General features: G+C 37.9%; 1 protein-coding gene across 3 annotated transcripts; it reads left to right on the forward strand.

Moving 5' to 3' along the window:
- Positions 1 to 231: 231 nt before the first annotated feature.
- pkig (protein kinase (cAMP-dependent, catalytic) inhibitor gamma) lies at positions 232 to 21,619 on the forward strand. Of its 3 annotated transcripts, XM_052595097.1 has the most exons (4): positions 232 to 486; positions 3,864 to 3,914; positions 18,882 to 19,060; positions 20,804 to 21,619. In XM_052595097.1, the coding sequence occupies exons 3-4, from the start codon at positions 18,910 to 18,912 to the stop codon at positions 20,884 to 20,886; spliced, it is 234 nt and encodes a 77-aa protein (XP_052451057.1). In that variant the 5' UTR covers positions 232 to 486; positions 3,864 to 3,914; positions 18,882 to 18,909; the 3' UTR covers positions 20,887 to 21,619. The 3 variants fall into 3 exon arrangements, with proteins under 3 accessions (XP_052451057.1, XP_052451055.1, XP_052451056.1); XM_052595095.1 differs by lacking the exon at positions 3,864 to 3,914 and having other exon boundaries at positions 242 to 486; XM_052595096.1 differs by lacking the exon at positions 232 to 486 and having other exon boundaries at positions 3,721 to 3,914.
- The last annotated feature ends 204 nt before the right edge of the window (positions 21,620 to 21,823 follow it).

Below are 21,823 nucleotides of genomic sequence, written 5' to 3' on the forward strand. Positions count from 1 at the left end.
ATGGAATTTTGGCGGAAACTGGTTACCATGGTAATTTTTTTTGTAAGGGTATTCAGCAGTCGCAGTGACGTGCCTCAGCTTGGAAACTCATTGCTTTTCATAAATCTTCCTAAAAACAAACATTTCAAGATGCGGATTGTTCAAAGTTACTGTTCAGCGCACATTTTTTTCTTTCACGCAAGCATCTTCTCCGCGTGAACAAAGCGAAGTGCTGTTATTGGTAAGAGAGCAGACGGAGTGTGATTGGCTGTGGGATCACTCCATTTTGGAAACAGCTGTTTAAAGCCCTATCAGTCTTTCTCATTGTGTTCATAAGGCTGTCAGTGGAGCGTTGAATGTGACTAGGAATCTCCGAAAAGATCAGTTAAAATCCATTGAAGCGGAGTGTGGAATGCGGGAAGAGCGTTTGGGAATGAAGGGGAATCCCGACAAACAGTGAATGGCGTAAGGCGTAGTAACAAGTGGAAGAAAGTAAAGCGGATCAAGGTTAGTGCTTGTTACAGTGATGATGGTTGACTACAACCGATATAGTTTCGGTAGTAAGACAACAAGCGTTACAAATGTAACAAAACACACTGGCACGTTACTTTTTTTTGTGGATCACGCTATATATTTGCTGTAATATTGTGGCTAAATTGCTATGATTCGTGACGCTTCTTTATGTTAGAGTGGACTTTCAAGTATGAAGGAGTGATGTAAGGGCTTTAATTCCAGCATTTGTACGTTTAGAAAATATTCAAAACAAATGTAAATTCTGCCTAATCTAAATCTGTAGTTGGTGTTGGTTTAATGAAATGGTCTGGGTTGTTTTTCTTTACTTGGCCACTGTTTACTAATCGAATTCCCCAAGTGTTTTTGCTTTTATAGGCAAAACACAACGTTTGCCAATGTGCATGCAGGAACCTTAAAGGGACAGTGGTCCCTAAAATGAAAAATGATCTTTATTTTGTTCCAGCCTTTATTCTTTGGATCACGAAAGGAGATGGTTGGCCAAATGTAAGAAACTGACAACCTTCCTGAGAGCATGACGATTAGTGAAGGATGACATAAAATCTATTTTTCAACTGCCTCTTTATGACAAAAGCCTTTATATACTCTCTTGTTTGGAAGAGTAAGGATGTCTTCACAAGTTTAGACATTAGACATTCAAGGGTTAGTTAATCCAAAAAAAAAAAAGAAGAAAATATATCCTTCCAAATCCATAAGACTGACTTTCATTCATCTTAGTAACACACATTAATATTTATTTATTCTCTCTCATCAATAATATATGTCAATTTAAAGTCCATCCAACCAAAATTTCCTTCAAGTAAGCATTCGGTCGCCTATGTTTGATGTGTACCTTTATGTGTTGATCAATGTTTATATATGAATTAAAGGCAAAATTACATTTATTCATCATGTAACATGATCATATCTCTTCAGAAGCCTTGGGTTAAATCACTTGATTCGTATGGATTTATTTTAAGATGCCAATTAGTACCTTTTGAAGCTTGCAAATTATAGTGTACCTCTTAACAGATGGGCATAAATGATGAGAGCATATTAAAAATGTCTTAATTAGTTCAAAATGGTTTTGGAACAACGTTATTGGGTGAACTATCTCTTAAAGAGTATTTTCTATGAGTACAACAGTAATATAGTAACAATGAAGGCATCAGCTATGCCACTTTCAGTGGTTCAATCATGTGCGGACATGTTTATTATGATCGAGTGCTCTGGCGGCACACTCCTGAAGACGTGCCAAAGACATTTACAGAATTCAAATGCAATCAGTTTTAGTGTGTGTGGGTGACCTGTTTGCGCTGATCTCCACATTAAATATGCAAGATGGTCTGTTTTTAGCTCTTTCACTTGTGAGGAGTCTGTTGTTTAGGTTACTACATTCATCGGACCCTTGAGCTCAAAGACATCATAGACTTGATTCCCTGAGGCGTTTTGATGAGCTGCACGTCAACAATGAACAATCCGAAGCGAAACGATCTCGAACAATCACTTCATTGTCATCGGCTTTCTTAATTTTTCAAAGTCATGTGAGCTGTGTAAATGTATCCAGACGGTTCGTCTGAAGCTAATTCTGTAGAGTGGCTTTTAATATTTGATGGTACAGTGGACATTAGACCGTATTATAACAGATTGGTGTTTTAATGAACTTCATGATATGTGACTTAAACTGTCAGCTTGTTCTGTGCAGCTGGTATCTTTTCCTGCTCTCATGAGCTTGGTTGTCCTACTTTCTATCTCTGGCCCAACAACTTCACTAGCAACTGCTGTTTTGGACCTCGGAGTCATAAGATATTATTCCAGCAAGTCCTCATCCACTTGGCTTCTTCTGCTAGAGTAGGTTGATGAAATGTCAGGTAGTGGTACTCAATGATGTGTTGTGACTATTACCATTTATCATTGTGATGTAGCAGAAGCATTATCTTCTGCTGGCAGCTCTCACTTTGGTTAGTGCTCTTGTCAGTCTTTGGTTTAAGTGAAAAGCTCATTTGCATGACACGTCCAGGTCAGTCTACAGCAAGAGTTTTGCATTAGTACTTGAGCCATTATCATGCCGCAGTATCTGTTGAGGGCTTTTGTGGTTGTTTTTGTTTCGATTTGTTTTTCTCTCTATTTTTATAAAAGTTTTTCTAGCTGGTGTAGTGAATACAAGGTTACTCAACAGTCGTTTTGTTGATGCATTAATTTAAATGTATAAATCACTCAGCTCAAACCAGAGGCTATTTGTGGGGTCTTTCACTGGTAGCTTTTGACCTGTAAGCTTCAAAAAATCGTATTTGTTGTCCCGAAATAATTTGGTGTGCACAAGTGCTTTGATTGAGTTTCAGTGCTACAGGGTCTTGAGGGCCTCCTCAACAAAGCTGTTGATATTATAACGGTATTGCTGGGAAGTAATTCTCCGCTCTGTTATAGCCTGCTGGGAGGGCTGTTCAGAGTATTATTATTATTATTATTGCACATGAAATGTACAGCTTTATAGTATCAATACAATTAAATACTTGCAGCTTAATATATCTTGCAGGAATTTGCACGGCTGTTGCTGAGTGAATCAGGCTTTGACATTTTCTTGAAACGCATAAATCTATATCCACAGTTGTCTTAGTATAAATAGTTTTTCAGTTGAGGTCCATATCAGTCTTATGGTATTATTTATATACTATTAAAGTATTTTTTTTGTTCATATTTGGAAGTTGCATTTTTTTAATATTTTGTTTGCCATATTCAAGTTAACACTTTGTTCTGAAAAGCACTTGTCCGTATCCTCCTGACTCTAAATCTTTTTCTGTCCGTTTATAGCACTCATAATTGCTTTTATTATTATTATTATTATTATAAGCCTATTTATTTTTTTGTAAAATTGCATTCTACTTGGCTCAAATACTTGCATGGCAGTTCTGACTGGAATATTGGCTGATCAATGTGTTTACATGGTGCTTATAGCATTGACATATATGACCACGTTCTGATATTATTCCAAATTTTCATGTCCATATAAACATGGTCAGTGTGGCTTTCATGCACTTATGCGGGCTCTTGCTGAAGCCGTTGGTCAGATTCATTCAGGCTGTCATTCAAGATTTGAAAGCTGCTCTCAGGATATGTTTGACTTGTTTTCGTCTCTTCACAACTTGGAGCAAATCAAATCACTTTACGCCCACATCCTCCCTGCTCTGTGGGAGAGAGGCGTGCTGCAGCTGTGTGGGATCCATTCGCTGCGGAGAGAGAGAGAGACGGGAAGGAGAAAGAGAGAGGCAGACAGAAAGCGAGAGAATGAGAGGAGGCTCTCTTATAAACGCTAGGATCAGATAATGCTGCTTTCTGCTTCTCTTATGGACTAAAATAAATCTGTCTTTATTCAGGTCCTCCGAGAGCTTTGGAGCACCATGTCATTAGCGCTTGGAATGTGTTTGGTAAGTAATTGAAGCTGATACTGTGACTATAAGTTTGGATAATGGTTGTTAGCTTGAAGTACTGTTAATTGGAAGTGAGAAAAGGGTTAAGGATGGGGCAGCAAAAAGAAGAAACGTTCAGGTGTTTTACCACAAGGATGTTCAGTTTATCTCCTAGTATTTTGTATTTGTAGTACGGCTGTACTTTTGTTTAAAGAGTATTTTCTGGGTCCATTTATATTATCCAGGTTGTCAGTGAGGACAAAACTTTCCACAAACCGTGGTTGACTGTTTAATGAACACTTGAAGAGTTAAGTTATGCATTATTTTCTGTAGAATTGGTATTATAGACCCAAATGAAAATTGTCGTCATGTACTCACCATCATGTCATTCCAAATCCGTATGACCTTCTATCCTGATTCCTTTGTGAAACACAATAGAAGATACTTTAACAACGCAATGAAAGGCTGGCAGTGACAGTCAGTGGGGTCCAATCAATGTAACATTTTTTTGGGTGAACTTTCACCTTTAACATAATAAATATGTCTGTATTTAGTTTTTGTCTGTCTGCACTCCAGATGCTCACTTGTACAGTGTTTCTGGTTCTCTCTCTCTCTCTCTCTCTCTCTCTCTCTCTCTCTCTGTCTCGCGGTCAGACCTCGGGTGCAGGAGAAGGACATAAATGACAAGGACAGACGTCCCACCTGCTTCCTGTTAAGGCCATGTGTTTAATGCAAGAGCAGAACTGGATGTGTGTAACAAGGCCCTGTCAAAGAGACAATATCCTGCCCTTTAAAGGAATGGTTGAGCCAAAAATTTACTTTCTGTCATTATTTACTTGCCCTCATGTCATTCCAAACCAGTATTTGTTTTTCCTCCATATATGTGTAAAAAAAAAAAAAAATGTTTTTAAAGTAACAGTTACTGATAATATTCAGAATCACTTCTGCAGCTGTCAAATCAGAAGCAACTAACCTCAAGACGTCAAACACGCGCCATAAGACATTCCAGACATTTATTTTAGATTTGTAATATTTTCAGTGAATTTTGTTCCTTAAGTAATGATATCATTTTATTTTAGAAGACAATTTAATGTTGTCACTTTTGTATTGTTTTTCGTCTGCTTGTATATGGCAAAAACCTGTGTAAATTCTTTAGAAATATAATTTGACTATTACTTTCACTATTTTATTGTAAAGAAAATAATGTAGCTTAATGGGTTTGAAATGACACGTGGGGGAGTAAATAGAGAAAGAACATAGATTTTTGTGTGCACTCTTCACTTTCCCACAGCTTTGGTCTTGCTAGAAAGATTTGTATGTTTCTATACATTTGAGGATCTTGTTGATCATTGACATTATCTCTATGCTACTGTTTGTGCAGTAATAGCAGGGTGCAGATGATGGTGAGCATATTTCAGTGTGTGGCTTTTGGTTTGGATAGGTACTGTTATTTGTGTGCAAACCATTCATTTTCCAAGCAGCATGATTATTTTCAGGAGGCGTGTGACCTTTTGACTGTTTGGCAAAGAGTTTGCATGTGCATAAAAATGCTGTAAATCTCCAATCATTACATTTTAGAAACAATTTAAAAGACATTATTCTTGTACAATGTTTTGCCTGACGTTTTTACCTGTTAATAACTGGAGCCCACTACTAATGCACTATAATTTGAGCCAGTAGCATTGTTTGAGACCAATCAGACTGAAATTAAGGCACTGAAAACCTCCCTCTCCGCAGTAACAATTAAATCTTATTCATTTGATTTGAATATGCATGAATATTCCAATTTGTTACATCATGGTTGGTTAATTCGTGGAAAATTCGTGGAAACCAAAGTATGCTAAAGTTGTCCTCCATTTGTTTTTCACAGAAGAAGGAGATTTAATTGACATGAGTGAGTAAATAATGAAAGAATTTTGGGGAGTTTTTAAAAAAAATAATTTTCCAACATTTCCAGTCAAATAAACTCCCGCTGTCGTCTTCTGAATGACCCCACCTGTTCATGACTCAGCAAAGACCCCTCCCTTCAGTTACTGTTGTCATAGTCTGATGTGTGATTCATGGGGAAATCCTAAACTCTTTTAGCACACTCCCTCTCTCTCTCTCGCCTCCATGCTGTGAATTTAATTGGGGAAAGAGCCACATAAAAACAACAAGTGGTAATTATGCCTCCAAATAAACAGTGGATTGATTCAGACATCTGATACTCTTGGCTCAGACAGAGATTTAAGCTCTCTCACTCTCTCAGCAAACGCCCATTTTCTGGCCGGATGATTGACTGTGACCGTTGACTGTACACTTCATCGTGGGCTTGCATGTCATCGTATCAGTAGAAAAAATAGATGCCATCTTTCAATGACGCATAGAAGTTTTGCTTCCTCTAAAGTGGTCTAAAAGGAAACCCTTTAGAAGACAGGAAAATGATTGCTTAATTGAGACCTTTTTCCTTCTGCCCTCAGAACATTTCAAAGTAAAACTCTTCTGTGCTTTCATTTGGGAAAATAGCAGTCTTCTGTATTTTCACAAGAGTTCAAGTTGGTACGTTTTCATTCCTGCTTATTATAGATATTAATTGTATTTGAAGTAGGAAGGAAGACAAACCACAAGCTCTTTGCTCTTTATCTTGGTGAAGTCTGAAGCTTGGTGTTTCTTTCAAACAATGAGGCAAATACATTGAGGTGGCCACCTGTGCCAGGCAAATAATGTTGAGACCGTGTTGGTGCTGCGCAATTATTAAAGCTGGATTTGTGTATTTGTGTGTCGGATCTAAAGTTCAGCTGGCTCGAACTGCCTTAACATTTGACTCGGTCTCCCTGCAGTGTCCTCATTATTATTTAATATTTGCTCTGATATCAAAAGGGAGGGAAATTTCCCACACAGGGAAATGAAGCCCGTCAACTCCTGCATTAGTAAAGAGGCGGCGGTCGCACACCTTCATCTCCCTGAGCCTTTTTAAATGCTAACACTTTGTTTCATGAAATAACACCAAATACACACTCAGTTCAAGGACCCTGTGAACTAAAAGCCTCCTGATATCAGTACGGGAAAATGGCTTTAATCTCGAATTGGCGATCGTTTCCTAACCTTCGGTTAATTGCTTCTTAGTGGCTTTGAAAATCTTTAGATTGTAGCTGCTCTTCGTTCTGCGCCCAGGGAGCTGAAAGGGTTTCGATGACATGAGAAAAACTTCCTCTTTTGCCTGACCGCAAAAGTTCTGCATTAGCTTTGCAATTCTCGTCTTGATCCTCTGTAAAATCTTCATGCATAGAGTGGCGCCGGTCCTGTTGGGCATTAGCGGAGGACGAATGAGAGTGAGTCACGTGTGGGTGATACCACAGTCTCATCCACAAGCAGCATGACTGCAGGCCTGGCAGATTCTCTTCTTGCTTTGCACAGTGTTCATGCCACCTCCGTGACAATATGCCCATCACACATTTCAGAGCTATTTTGTTTTACATGCAAGCTGTGTTTGGCATAAAACATTTGCTTATAGGATTTTGGACATCTGATCTATGCCAACAGAATTATAAAATGGAGCCATATCTCTCATAATATTTGGGTAGTTGCCATGATGTACAGTAGAAAAACTCAAGTCTTTTTTTCTTTTGCTTTGGGATTTTGCTAGGCCGCACAGAACAGTTTAATTTATTAAATCTTTATTAATATATATTTTTAAATGAACACCCTCTGGTGTGACTGCACTAATCATGGATTGGGAAATTGAAAAATGTCATTCAACAATGTAGATATAAATAAGTTTACATATGTAAAGGATTTGCCACTGACGATTCAAACGTGTGTTTTGAACCGTGTAGAGTAGCGGTTCTCAATTCCTGTCATCGTGCCCCCCTGCTCTGCACATTTTTTATATGTTTCTCTTATGGCTTCAGACGTTTGTTCTATTCAAACAATCGTTTATAATTGTTTTTGTATTGTAGCGCCGGTGTTCTGACTGGGTCACGCATCACTGTACGGCAAGGGCCCTGGAAATGTTCAGACACACGCTTTTGACATTCAGCAAACACCCCGCACTGACTAGATGGCCAATCAGAGCACACTTTGCAGAATGATGATTTTTGTAAAAAAAAAAAAAAAAACGACATGTTTCAGAAAGGTGGGGCGTAGAGGAGAAACAATAATATACATTATGTGGAAAATAATGTTTTTTAACATTAAACTACATAAACACATTTTATTACACCAATGAAATTTAGCAACATCATATGGCCCCTGTAAGTAATTGTTCTTTTAAAAATGTATTTGTCACATCATTGAAGTTAAATTGTAGATGCAAAACATGGATTAAAATACTAATTTTTTTTTTTTTTTGTGCATATCTTTATATAATTTTTTTTAACTCAAATCTTTTTTTTCTTAATGACTTGTTTTTTTACCACTATTTTTCTGTAGTGTTGTTTGGTGATTTGAAAGCAATTGCACCGGAGAATGTGATGAGCGGTCAAAGATCCTTCCTCTCATATTTTAGGTGCAGTGAATGTGTAATGTACAAACAGTTCCCTCGCGGTGGGCTCATAACCTTTTCCAGGGGATGCTGAACATGGTCCGTGAAATGTTACAGTATGCTGATAAGAGGCTGTAAGAAAAGTGCAGCTGAAGTGCTTGGGGACTTTGAAGTTGGCATTTTAAGAAGTCATTATAGCATGAAATGTTTGGTTAGTGGAAGAAGGTGACTGTTTTTGGTCCTGAATAATATCTCCAGTGTGGAAATTCAGGCAGTGGCTCTTTTGTTTCTTGAGAAAAATAAATGTGGACACACAAAGCAACACTCTTCAAAAGGTGGAAGGAAATGTATATTTTGAATTGTGAGATTTACCAATGCCAAAAAACAACAATGCCTTCTCGATGGTTGTTTTTTTTTTTTCCCTCTTCTTGAATGGGCAGTCAATTACGTCATGTGAACACAAAGTGTTGGTTCAGTTGAGCTGTGGCTCATCTGAGTAAACAGGGGAGTGCTGGAGCTGGTGCACTTATCTAAAGAGCAGCTAAATGTGCTTGCTTCTTTAGACAGGCTGGAGTCTATTCAACTTGATTAGATGCAGCTTCGCTGTGTCCAGAAATTCTTTCCTGATAAAGACAGAATGTGGGGCATTTTTCAAGCTTACTTCATTCCTTGTGAGCTATTATAAACTTTGTTCCCTTGCCAAAACAGGAGCTTTAAATGTAGTATCAGCAGACTCCTTCATTTTAAAACCCCTGTTAAAAGGGCTGAAATTCCTGCAGCATTGTGTGCATGTCTGTCTAATGGAAATATGAAAAGGAGGTTTTCTATAGCCTACATTTGCCACCTTTAGGTGATTCTTGGGTATTTTATTTTTGCCATAAGCAAACAAATGCTAGCAGACATATTTTAGTCTGGTTGCCATGTCTTTCACCTTTTTGATTCAAAAGGGTGCACAAAATGGCTTTTGAGAGGTATTACTCTAATCTGTAATTTGTTTGTTTTATTACTGATTTCTTTTTTTGTTCCTGTAGCTCAACTGGTAGAGCATTGCATTAGCTGGGTTGGGGGTTCGAATCCCAGGGAACACACGATAGTAGAAAATTGTTAGCTTGAATGCAATCGAAGTCGCTTTTGATAAAAGCGTCTGTTAAATGCATAAATTTAATTTAAATTTAATTTGTTTATTTATGCTTTCATTTCTTTATTTGTTTCAGTAGTTTATTAAATCTTTTTTTTTTTTTTTTAATAGTATGTTTGTTCATACATTTGTCTACTCAGTAGTTAATTCACTATTAGTGGTTAGTTTGTTTTATTTGTTCATTAATTTGTTCGCCCATTGTGTGATTCATTCAGTTATTTTTGTTTATTCATGTTTGTTAATTTGGTCTTGTACTTTTTGTCAATTATTAGTATTTTTTTTTTTTTGTTGTGATTTTTCTCTGGAGTGTTACAAGCTCTTGGTGAATACAGAAGATCTGTGAAGTTGCAAAGACTAAAGTCTCAAACCAAAAGAGATATTCTTTATAAAAGTTAGGACTCGCCCAGGTCCTCTGAAATGACTCGTTCTAACATACCCCCACATGTCTATGTCAGTATGTGGAATGATTTGAATAATGCCGCACAAATGTTCACGCAAAGAAAGAAGGCATGCCTCTTACTCTCATTGTTTTCGTTGCCGCTGTCTCCATGTCGTATAGACGCTGTGTGTTCCACTGTGAAAGCGAAGCTACTTTGCTTGGAGCTGATCCGTGCTGGTCGCTGAGGAAATACATCAACTTTGAACTGTGGATCGCAGCATCGGCTTTCACCGTGGACTAAGCTGGATCCAGCCACAATATGTTCAAAAGTCTGAGCGCACACTTAAAATCTGAGATTCACAATATAACAAAGCAATAAACAAACAAACATTTTTTTTTTTAATTTGTGCTTATTCTGAAGGGCTTGTTGGCAGATTCCGCTGCATTTTGTTTAATGCAGGTTTATTCCTCTGGCAAATTTTAAATTACTTTTAAGGTTGTTGGTTTGGGCATATTGCAACCACCACAAGATATGTTTTCGTTACGCTCAGAGCCACTGAGGGTCCCAGTAGAGTTGTAGCAATAGACTTGTATCTTCCACTGGGCTAGCGGACCTTTGTTCGTAATATCAGTGAGAGATCCTGTTACACTCTGTTCAGGAGATCTCCCATTCTTCAGTCGACAGCCACAAGGATGGAGGGCTATAAATGAAACCTATTTGCTTTGCAAGTGTGCTGATTCACACTGCATTCATGTTTGCAATAAGTCTCCCACAACTGTACTGTGCCATTATATGATTAGAGCATCACTGTGACACAGAGAATAAAGAAACATTGTCATCCTTTCTGAGACCGTTATTGACCACGCTCATGTTACAGCAGGTTTAATGAGATTAGTTTGATGCGATAGCTGAAAACGGGATCCATTGGTGGCTTTTCAGTCCACAGGTGATCTTGGTGAAGATCAAGTGTCTAGAGTAAACTTTGAACCTCTTGCTTTTACAGTTCATCTCCTGCTGCTGAGGAGTAAGGCCTTTTGTCCCAAGGGTCTAATCTTCACCATCCATTTCCGGCCTATATTGACTGAACAGTTTGCTTAGTGGCCACATGCACTTTCAAGCCTGGACTGATGGAGGAAGTCAAGCAGTTATGAGCAAAAAGTATTTAAACCATGCATGTAATTGCTTAGGCTTATATTGACACACCCTATGACCGGTTTGATGGACTGGAGAGTGCCAGAGACTCACTCAATATGCATTCATGTTTCTACACTTGAAAGCCACAGGCATATTGGAGATGAGCATATTTGGCCATAAAACATTTAGCTTGTGTTGTGGTGTAATAATATTAACCTCAGCCTTTTTATTTCTTTTTGAGTGTGCATTCCTGAGCTGCACCTCTCTGTCTCTGTCTGAGCACTTTGCTTTTCATGGAAGTGTCTTTCCCTCTTGAGGTTGGTGAAGTGTGCTATTTGTGGTCTAGAATGTCTTTCCATTACAGCCGTAACGTTGATAATTAAGACAGATAATTTTGCCGAAGGGCCATATATGGTGTTTTCTAGGAACAAGGTGATTGGATGCAAGCTTCATAAACTGAGGAAAGTGACATCATTTCTGAAGGACCTATTATTTGACTTTATTTTGAATTTGACTTTATTTTGTGTGTGTGTGTGTGTGTGTGTGTGTGTGTATATATATATATATATATATATATATATATATATATATATATATATATATATATATATATTTTCCTTTATGTCTGTGCTAACTTTTACTATCCACATATTCGAGCAGTTATGCATGGACCAAGATGCAGAACACGATGGAATAGTTTACCCAAATATGAGAATTCTATTATTTTAATTAAACCTTTTGTTCATCTTTGGAACACAAATTATGATATTTCTGAAATCCAAGAGCTTTCTGATCCTCCACAGACAGCAGCAAAACTACCACATTCAAGTCCCAGAAACACAGTAAGGACATTGTTAAAATAGTTCATGTGACATCAGTGGTTTAACCTTCATGGTACTCTCATGAACGCATCTCCAACACTGAAATTTTGGTTTTCTTTGCACACAAAATTATTCTCATAGCCTTATAAAATTAAGGATGTACTACTGATGTCACATGACTATTTTCATGACGTCATTTCTAAATTTCTGAGACTGAACGTGTCAGCTGTGTTGTGGTCTATACAAAGTCAGAAAGCTCTCAGATTTCATCAAAAATATTGTAGTTTGTGTTCCGAAGATGAATGGATTTGGAATGATATGAGGGTGAGTAATTAATGACAGAACTTTCATATTTGGGACAACTAACCCTTTAAAACCATGATTGGTGCTGAATGAGCCTTTTAATAGTTTTCATGATTGATGTAAATGGCCTATAGAGAACCAAGAACAACAACAACAACAACAACAACAAAACTAAGTGCTCATCTCTTAAAATGGAAACCAAGATATTCATTATGCATTCAGAAACATGGGTTTGGCAACATGTTGAGTAAATGTTTGAGTAAATAATGACAGAATTTTAATTATTTGACAGAACTATCCCATTATTCTCAATAGATCTGTGGTTGAATCTAATTTTAAGTAAAAATCTAGTTGGCTGGATGTCATTCTCATGATGGGGTCTACTATCTCACGATTTGTCCAAATATGGAAATGAGCAATGTGTTTCTCTACCCAGTGGGCTTTGCAGACGGTTTAGACACTGGACATACCATGGAACATCTTGTGAGCGTGGAAGCAAGACTCCTTCCACTGGTTTTCTTTGGGTTATTTTTTTTATTATTATTTAAATAAAGGCAAAACCTGGGTTTGTCATTTGTTTAGGCCTGCTGTCGATGCAGAACTCAGGCAAATGATGAATACGTCAGCACTCAAGTTGGTGTATTTGTTAGGCTCTCACTCTTGATCCTATGGGGATTGCAGGCTAAGGGCGAGGGCTAGGCTGTTTTCCCTCTGGTATGTGAGATGTTTACACTGCGCACACCTGCGTCGTTTGTCCTCTGACGCTGCCTACAGCTGCTGTTGGCTCCCATTTCCTCCTCCTTGTAACGCCATCAGCAAATAAAAGATTTGTTTTAGTCAGATGGGCCACATGGAAAATGTATCAAATTACTAGTGAGCCTTAGTGTAACTTTTATTGTAATGAAATTTGGGAGAGTAAATGGAAAGTAACCGAACACTGTACATTTGAGCCAAGCAAAGCAACAGCCCCCTGTTGCCTCAGATAAACTCACTAAATATAGAAACTTTTACTTCAGGATTCCCAGGCTGCAGCACTTTATATTGGCCACTTAAAAGCAGAGAAATGAAAAGAGAAAAAAAAGAGAAAAGAGTACAACATGCTAACTATATTATAAAAAAAGAAATGACATATTAAATTACAATAATTAAAAATATGTAAACAATAAGTTCAAAAGTTGTAGGTTGTTTCTCATACTCACTGAGGCTGTTTTATTAATCAAAAATACAGTACAAATTGTAATACTGTGAAATACTATTACAGTCTAAAATAACTGGTTTCCATGTTAAAAATATATATATAAAAAAAAAGAATTTATTCCTGTGATGCGAAGCTGAATATTCAGCATCATTACTCCCAGTCTTCAGATTCACATGAGCTTCAGAAATCATGCTGACTTGTTGCTTCAGAAACATGTCTTATTATTATACCTGTTGGAAACATTTGTGCTGATTAATATTTGTGTGGAAACCAAGGTGGTTTTTTTTCAGGATTATTTAATGAATAGAACACAAAGAACATAATTTCATTTAAATAGAAATATTTACTAATTTTTTACTGTCACATTTGATCAGTTTAAATTGTTCTTGTTGAATTAAAATATACATTTCTTTCTTTGAAAAAAAAAATAAAAAATCTAACTGACCCCAAACTTGAGTGTGTGTGTGTTGTGTGTTTGTATTCCCATGCTTTTGTCAAACACAATTGTGTAAGGGATGATTAAAGCAAACCTTTTGCAATCCACAGTAGCATTAAAAATTAAACCACTTGTTGCCAGGCGTCATCTTGGGATTTCAATCATATTTAGAGTTTTTGTGAAAGTAAGACATGATTACTTTTTTTAATGAAGCACAGCTTGTGTTTTTTAGCGGAAGAGTCTCTTAAAATCCTCATGCACTTTGTTTGACTCTTTCTTCAGTTTGCCTCTTCTCTGGGAAGTTGAGCTCTCTGCAGGTCACTGTTCCAAATCTTCATCAGTTGCTGTGACCTGAGCCTGACCTTTGCTGACTTGGGTCACAAAAAAAAAAAAAACCTCTCTTCCTGCATTACCTAGGACATAGGAGTACTAGTATTAGATACTGGGGAAACAGGTTGATATATGGAGAACACGTCAACAAAGTTAGCATGAAAGTGAAATTGGCTCACACTTCTCAAGGTCCTGGCAGACAATGAGGTTGAGCATACTGGGTAACTGACATGCTGGTGCTGGCAGACGTTATGTGTAATGACTCAGCCTGATAAAACACACAGTGGCCAGTGTTGAATGTGCACAGGCTGTGATATGATAGCAAACAGCTGAGGAAAACACTGCAGATCCTCTTCAGTATGATGCTAAATAATGTAAACCAGTGCTATGTGGAGCTTCCTTGAACATGCTGAGTGCCTTAGGGTTTTTTGCTAAATTTCAGAATTCATCAGAATACGGCTGCTTGGCTACTGGAAAAAAAACTGACATTGCAATATTTTATAAGATGTTCATGTCTTTCTTGTCTTAAATCGTAATTTATTTTCGACTGTTGAGGAAAACAGTCCAAGATTTTTCTCTATATAGTGGACTTCAACAGAGACCAATAGGTCAAAGGTCCAAATTGCAGTTTCAGTAACGAATAAGGGTCTTATCTTGTGAAAGGATAATTTTCCAAAAAATAAATAAATTATATGCTTTTTAATCACAAATGCTCATCTTGCACTACATTTTACATATACATTTATTAATTTACCAGACACTAGCAACTTTTAGTAATTTATATACTTTAATCACAAATGCTCATCTTACTCTAGCAACCATTACGCGTCCTTAACGCATTATGTTGGAAAGGTCATGCGAGACTTAGGCAGAAGTACCAACCCAGTGTTTACAAAGCAAACGTGTAAAGACTAAATCAAACACCCTTTTACAAATAAGAAAACAAAAGGAGTTCAATACTACTTACTGTGTCATGTGTGACCTTTCCAACATGACTATACATAATGCATGAAGTCATGGATGCGCTTCGCAGAGCTAGTGCAAGATAAGCATCTGTGGTTAAAAAGTATAGAATTGTATTTATAATTTTTTTTTTTTAAGAAAATGAGAGATACCTTATTCCTTTGAAGATGCATTGAAAATGCAATTTGGACCTTTAATCCATTGGCCACCATTGGAGTCCACTATATGGAGAAAAATCCTGGAAATGTTTTCCTCAAAAACCTTAATTTCTTTTTGACTGAAGAAAGAAAGACATGAACATCTTGGATGACAGGGTGAGGAAAATACAGGAATTCTTTCTTCTGGAACTTAAAGGGGGGGTGAAATGCTCGTTTTCACTCAATATCCTGTTAATTTTGAGTACCTATAGAGTAGTACTGCATCCTTCATAACTCCAAAAAGTATTTAGTTTTATTATATTCATAAGAGAAAGATAGTCTTTACCGATTTTTCCCGGAATAACACGAGTGCCTGGAGGCGTGACGTGTGGGCGGAGCTAAAGAATCACGAGCGCGAGTAGGCTTTTGCGTTGAGAGCGTTTGAAAGCTGTGACAGCTGTGAAGGCTGAAACTGAACGAGAGCAGCAGCAGCAACGACTCGCTCCGAGCGGGGCTCGAACCCGGGTCTCCGATGGGAGGCGGACGCACTAACAAGGAGGCGGAGATATTTTAAGCAGTTTTACTCACCGCCTGTGGTTCCAACACACGATCGTGACCCTTTTTCGTTGGGATTGCATCATCCTTAAGAAATAAACGATACGCAAATCCGTCGTCAAACTGGGCTTTGTTTGTAAAACAAGCATTTTAGAAATGCAGGGAACAAACACAAACACTTGCACAACTCTGTTGATGCTCTGTAAAAATAAACTCCATTCACTGGTCCCTTAATGCTGTTTCTCTTTTGGTAATCTGTGCAGGGTTGTCTTGCCCTGGCAACCAAAAACACACTCCTTTTGTGACATTTCGCGACACTCTCGCTCTGATCAGTGAATGTCTGTGCTCTCTCTGCTCTGCTATACGGGAGCGCGCGCTCTTCCGGCAGAAGTGCCCTCAGGACCCATATAAGGAAATTCCGCTCCATCTAACGTCACACAGAGCCATACTCGAAAAAAACTTTCCGAAACTTGTGACAAACCGGAAGGAGTATTTTTGGAACAGAAATACTCCTTCAAACGTACAACTTAATTGTTGAAACTTTGTCCATGTTTAGCATGGGAATCCAACTCTTTAACAGTGTAAAAAAACTCAGTATGCATGAAATAGCATTTCACCCCCCCTTTAAAGCTGTACAATTAATCATTCAAACACCCATGCAATCCAATTTCTAAATTACGACAATTCGCCCATACAGTTCATGCAGCATGATTATCACAGAAACACTGGGATGAAAGTTTATAGTTTGGATATAAACATTGATATCTATGGCAGTGATCAAAATTGAAAGTAACTGGCGCTTCAGAAAACGTTTGTTGATTGCATTGTTTCCCACTGTGGCGACAGGTGACCGGGAGAGGACATGTTTGGTTTAGTACATTTTTCGTGGACATAAACTCATGGGAACATGATGTAATGTCTTGGCCACAAGATAATTTTGTCGGGGTAACTACATCCTTGTCATGGTCGCGCTATGTGAAGTCGAGGCCTTGAGATGCTATGTTGAGGGAACGACATTTTTCTCGTGGCAATATAGTACTTCTGTGTGTATATGATTTAAACTGCACAAAGAAAAACAAAGATTAACCTGCATTGCAAAGTATTTTATCATCAATGTAATTTTGTAATCTACTAGCATGGGCTTATTGAACCAGCCAAACTTTGACCCCTTGATTTTACAAAAGTGATGTTTAAAAGTGAACTTCTGTCGCAACACATTCCGACATAGTTACTCATTGCTCGTGAAGATTGCTTGCAAAATCTCTGCCCACATTTCGGTAGACAATCAGTACTTTTAAAGTCAAATGTCCCTCCCACTTTCCTGATTGTTCTAACACCCCTGATTTGCTCAGCACTACTGGAGTGTTTGAAAAGAATAGAAGGGGAGAGAGAGAACTATAAAAAGAAAGAGAAAAAAGAGGAGGGATAGAAAGAAAAAGGGATGGAGAGGGGTGATTCAAGGAGAAGGACTGATGCAGAAAGGAGGGATGAGGAGTGAAGACCAGCATTATGATTTATACCCTGTAATTTTCTCCCTCACTACCTCCCCCTCGGCTTCCAACACACTGCATCACATTTAAATGTGTTTGCGGTCTTTCTCTTGTCCTCTCACATTCCTCTGGTATATCCCTTTTTCTTCTCTTCAGACAGGCCAGCTGAACTCGCATGAAGTCAACATTTGTATTTGCAGCCCAGTGTGATACATCTCTTAGTGAAACAGGATATGCAAGACGGGAACTTGATTTTATCCATCATGAAACGACTGAATTGATTGGTGATATCAAATGAAAAAGGAAAGACATTTCAGAGATGTAGTATTGATACTACTTTTTTTTTTTTATGAAAGACTTTGAGTAGTATGTGCACTCTTAAAAATAAAGGTGCTTCACGATACCATAGAAGTACCTTTCTTGTCTAAGCGGTTCCATAAAGAAGCTATAACATCCAAAGAACCTTTCTGCTTCACAAAAGGTTCTTTGTGGTGAAAGAAGGTTCTTCAGATTATAAAAAGGTAAGAAAGAGATGGTCCTTCAAAGAAACATTGACTGAATGGTTCTTTGTAGGACCAAAAATGGTTATTTTATAGCTTACTGTGAAGAAACTTTTTAAGCACCTTTAATTTTAAAGAGTATACTAAACAATTTGAACCAAAAACTACGTTTTAAAATATTGCAACATGGCTTTATTTTTATTTATGTATTTATTTTTTTGCAGAAATGGGACTGTTGCATTACTTTTTACACTAGTCTTGGTTTTAGACATTTATTAATCTTTATTTTCACTAGTGTTCAAAATTTGGGGTTCATATGTTCATTTATTTATTTTTTTAAATAATTGTATTCTACAAAAATGATGATATTAAGAAATGTTTAAACATCATGTGAGACTGGAGTAAGATCTGCAAAAAAATTCAGCTTTGCATCACAGGAATAAATTACCTTTTAAAACCTATTCAAATGGAAACTGGCTATCTTAAATTATAGTTATACATTTAAATAATTATTGAAAAGGTAATTAGGATATTATGCTGTAAGGATTAATAGGAGCGTGTTACTTTTGAGACGTTATCGCCAGCACTGGTTAAAGTAAATGGGGTTTGCATGATGACTTAGGGGACACTTAGTGAGCGAGCAGCTAATGTGTTTTGGATACTTTCTCTGGGAGGTTTCCTCGCTCAGCATAACACCCACCCATGACTCTCCTTCCTGAAAGCAGTTTGATGAGCTCCAAAAAGTGTCTAATCGATCGCTTTGAGTTTTTATCGCTTGTTTGCGTGCCAATAAGGCTCCATTTGCAAGCTTGCACTGATACTCGTAAGAAACCCCGAGTGTAAACAAGCATGAAAAGAATGACGAATGCATCCAGGGTTGGATGAATGCTTTTGGCTCTCTTATATAATTAGGCCATGAAATGAGTTCAGCAGCTGAATCTATTAACTTTAGCATTGAAATAGAGCCCCTGAAGTAATAATTACTCCAATTCATCAGACGGCGTGTTCTGTCATGGGCATTACTAAACTGAGAGATTCACAGGTTTATATAGAGTTACTCAAAAGAGATTTTAGTCAAACTGTTGGCTTGCTTACTTTCTTAACAGAGAGTAAATGTTCTGTCTTTTGTTTCTTTCAGGTGTAATGAGAGGGCAGTTTGTGAGCAGATGATGGACGTTGAGGCGTCATATTCAGAGTTCATAACCTGTGATCGTACAGGTCGCAGGAACGCGGTGCCGGACATTAAAGGAGAGGCAGTAGCGGTGGGGACCGGTGAACTAACCAAAGACATGGCTCAGATGGACCTGAAAGCTGCAGGTACATCACACAGCTTCACTTCTTCCTGTATTTGATATTGCTCCAACATTCTCCTCTGCTACCCCTCCTTCTTTTGTCGTCCTTTTCCTCTTCATGTGTTCCTTTCTTTTATCTTCTTCTTCTGCATCTTATGTCTCCTCCTCCTCTTCTTCTTCTCATCCTTCTGCTTGTTCTCATCATTCTTTATCATCTTATTCTCCTCCTCATCTCTGCTTCTCCTCCTCCTACTTTTTCTTATTCTCCTCCCCACCCTAAACCTCCTTGCTATACTACTTACTACTACTACTTTTGCTGCGTCTCATTTCGGAGGCTGCATCCTCCAGAGATTGGTTTTCTTAAATGAGACTTCCCCAATGACGTATGCAGTCTTAAATTGCGACCTCCGGAGGACGCACCATTCTAAATAAGTCACAGCTTTTTTTTTCTTCTCCTCTCTCTAAACCTTCTTCTTCTACTTGTCCTTCTCCTTCACTCCCTAAACCTCTTTCCCTTTATTCTTCTCCTCCTATTCCTAATCCTCCTCCTCTTACTAAACCTCATTCTCTTACTACTTATCCTCCTCCTCCTCCTCTTCCTACAACTTCTTCTCTTACTACTTTTTCTCCTCCCGTTTCTTTTTCTTCTCATCCTCCTCCTCATCCTCCTTTTCCACCCTCTTTTTCTACTTACCGTATTTTTCGGACTATAAGTCGCACTGGACTATAAATCGCATTTATTTAGAACCAAGAACCAAGAGAAAACATTACCGTCTACAGCCGCGAGAGGGCGCTCTATGTTTTCAGTGTAGACTACAGAAGCACTGAGCAGTGGCTGGAGACGGTAATGTTTTCTCTTGGTTCATTTATCTTAGTTAATTTCTCTTGGTTCATGTCAAATTAATTTTGTTAAATAAGTCGCACCTGACTAGAAGTCGCCGGACCACCCAAACTATGAAACAAAATTTGTATTTATTAAAGAGTTGCGATTTATCTATTAGATCATCTATAGTTTTTTACACTGAAATATGTCATGTAAACAAGAAAAATGTAACACTAGAAGTGAACCGTAATATAAAGTGACTATATAATGCTATGAAAGCTAACCTTTAAAACTTTGCAGAAACACTCTGCACCGGTATTTTCTTCAGTACATTTTTCGGTATTCTGACGGCAGTAATTTACTTTAGTTTTTTAGCTATCTGCTCTTTCATCACATGAACCGCACTAATGTCTCCTGACTGCCAGTGGTCTATCAGGTCATATTTGTTATGCAACACTGCATCATTTTGGCCCCTGTAATGACTTGCTTTGTAAATTTGGTAAGACTGTGATACATGAACTCAGTACAAGTGTCGTTCACAAAAGAGGACGAGAACCAAAGGCTTTCACTGGCCTTTCTTTCACAACGTCCCTTACTTTATCCAGGACACGGCTCAACAAGGTCACAGTGTCCAGACTGAACATGAATAGGTTTGGTGAGTTTGAATGGAGTCTGTCACCAGTGACAAAGATTTATTATCTGCCCTCTCAATGATAACCGCTTCCTATTCGTATGGGAAATTTCAACTCTTTCCTACTGAAATAAGAGCAGCATCTGTCTCTATTTGACCCAGTTTCCTTAGTTCACATTCTTGGCACCATTTTTATGAAAATAACCTGAGACTTTCCCATGACCACGAGGACTCTGTTAAGAATTTTTAGCTGGAGAATATACTGGGCATGCAATGTTGTTGCAAAAGGGTTTTGTCATATCTGTGTCTTGTAGAGGGAGATGCTTCTGGATCTCCAGCACCTGAAGCAGAGGCATCTGGGAGCCAGGATAAACCGGGGACAGAGGGACCGTCATAAAGATGAAGAATGACCCAGAGGAGAGAGGAAAGCTGGGGAGTTCTCTCCTTTTCTCCTGAAAATTCTCCTCATCTTTGCTCGTCAGGCAGCAGTGAAGAGCTCCTCTCATAGACTGCCATTAAGGTGGACGTCCACCCATTGCATGCTGTTGAGTGCCTAAGAGACAGATGGAGAAGACACTGCCTTTGCAAACACCACTAAATGGGTCAAATCTGTCGAGGACTGTATTCATCCACAGCGCTGAGTGAGGGAAGTTTGTTTTTTCTAACAGCGGTTGAGCAGAAGCACAGGCGTTTTGATATTTTTTCCATCCTAAACTTAAACTAAACCGTTCAATCTCGTGTTGAGTTACTGTTAAAACAAATACTCAGAGCTACTGTAAACTATATAGTACCAAATATAGCCTTTTTGTTACAGCCTATGACATGGATGGCTCAGTTTAATTATTTTTTTTTGAAAACAATGACCACTGCAGTTGAAGGTGGTCTGACTATAGAACAGAATTCCCAAATATTGCCTGCGGTCAGAAGAGGTTTGTTTCTATACTTCATTATATACTGTAACACAAATGTAACATAATTAACTATATTTATGTAGTATCTGAGTTAATGCTTTCTGCTCCTGGCACTGTTTTGTGGTTTTTGTCAGACTCTCAGAAACACTCATTGACACACATTGCATTTATATTGTGACCTATAAATGTAAGTACCTCAAAATAAAAGGAATGACTTTATTGCTTTCAGTGTCTTTATTTATTTTGTTTTTTTTTAAAGTTGGGATTGGATGTATTTGAAGAAAAATAGTATAATTTATGAAAATGATTATACAAGTAATGGATAGTGTATAATCATTACTTCATTATACTCATTAAATATGTGGACATGAAAAATAAAGTGTTGAATAGTTGAAATTGCACTTTGTGTATGCATTGTGTAAT

Source organism: Carassius gibelio, chromosome B23 (genome assembly GCF_023724105.1).
Source record: "Carassius gibelio isolate Cgi1373 ecotype wild population from Czech Republic chromosome B23, carGib1.2-hapl.c, whole genome shotgun sequence".
In the NCBI taxonomy this organism is placed as follows: Eukaryota; Metazoa; Chordata; class Actinopteri; order Cypriniformes; family Cyprinidae; genus Carassius; species Carassius gibelio.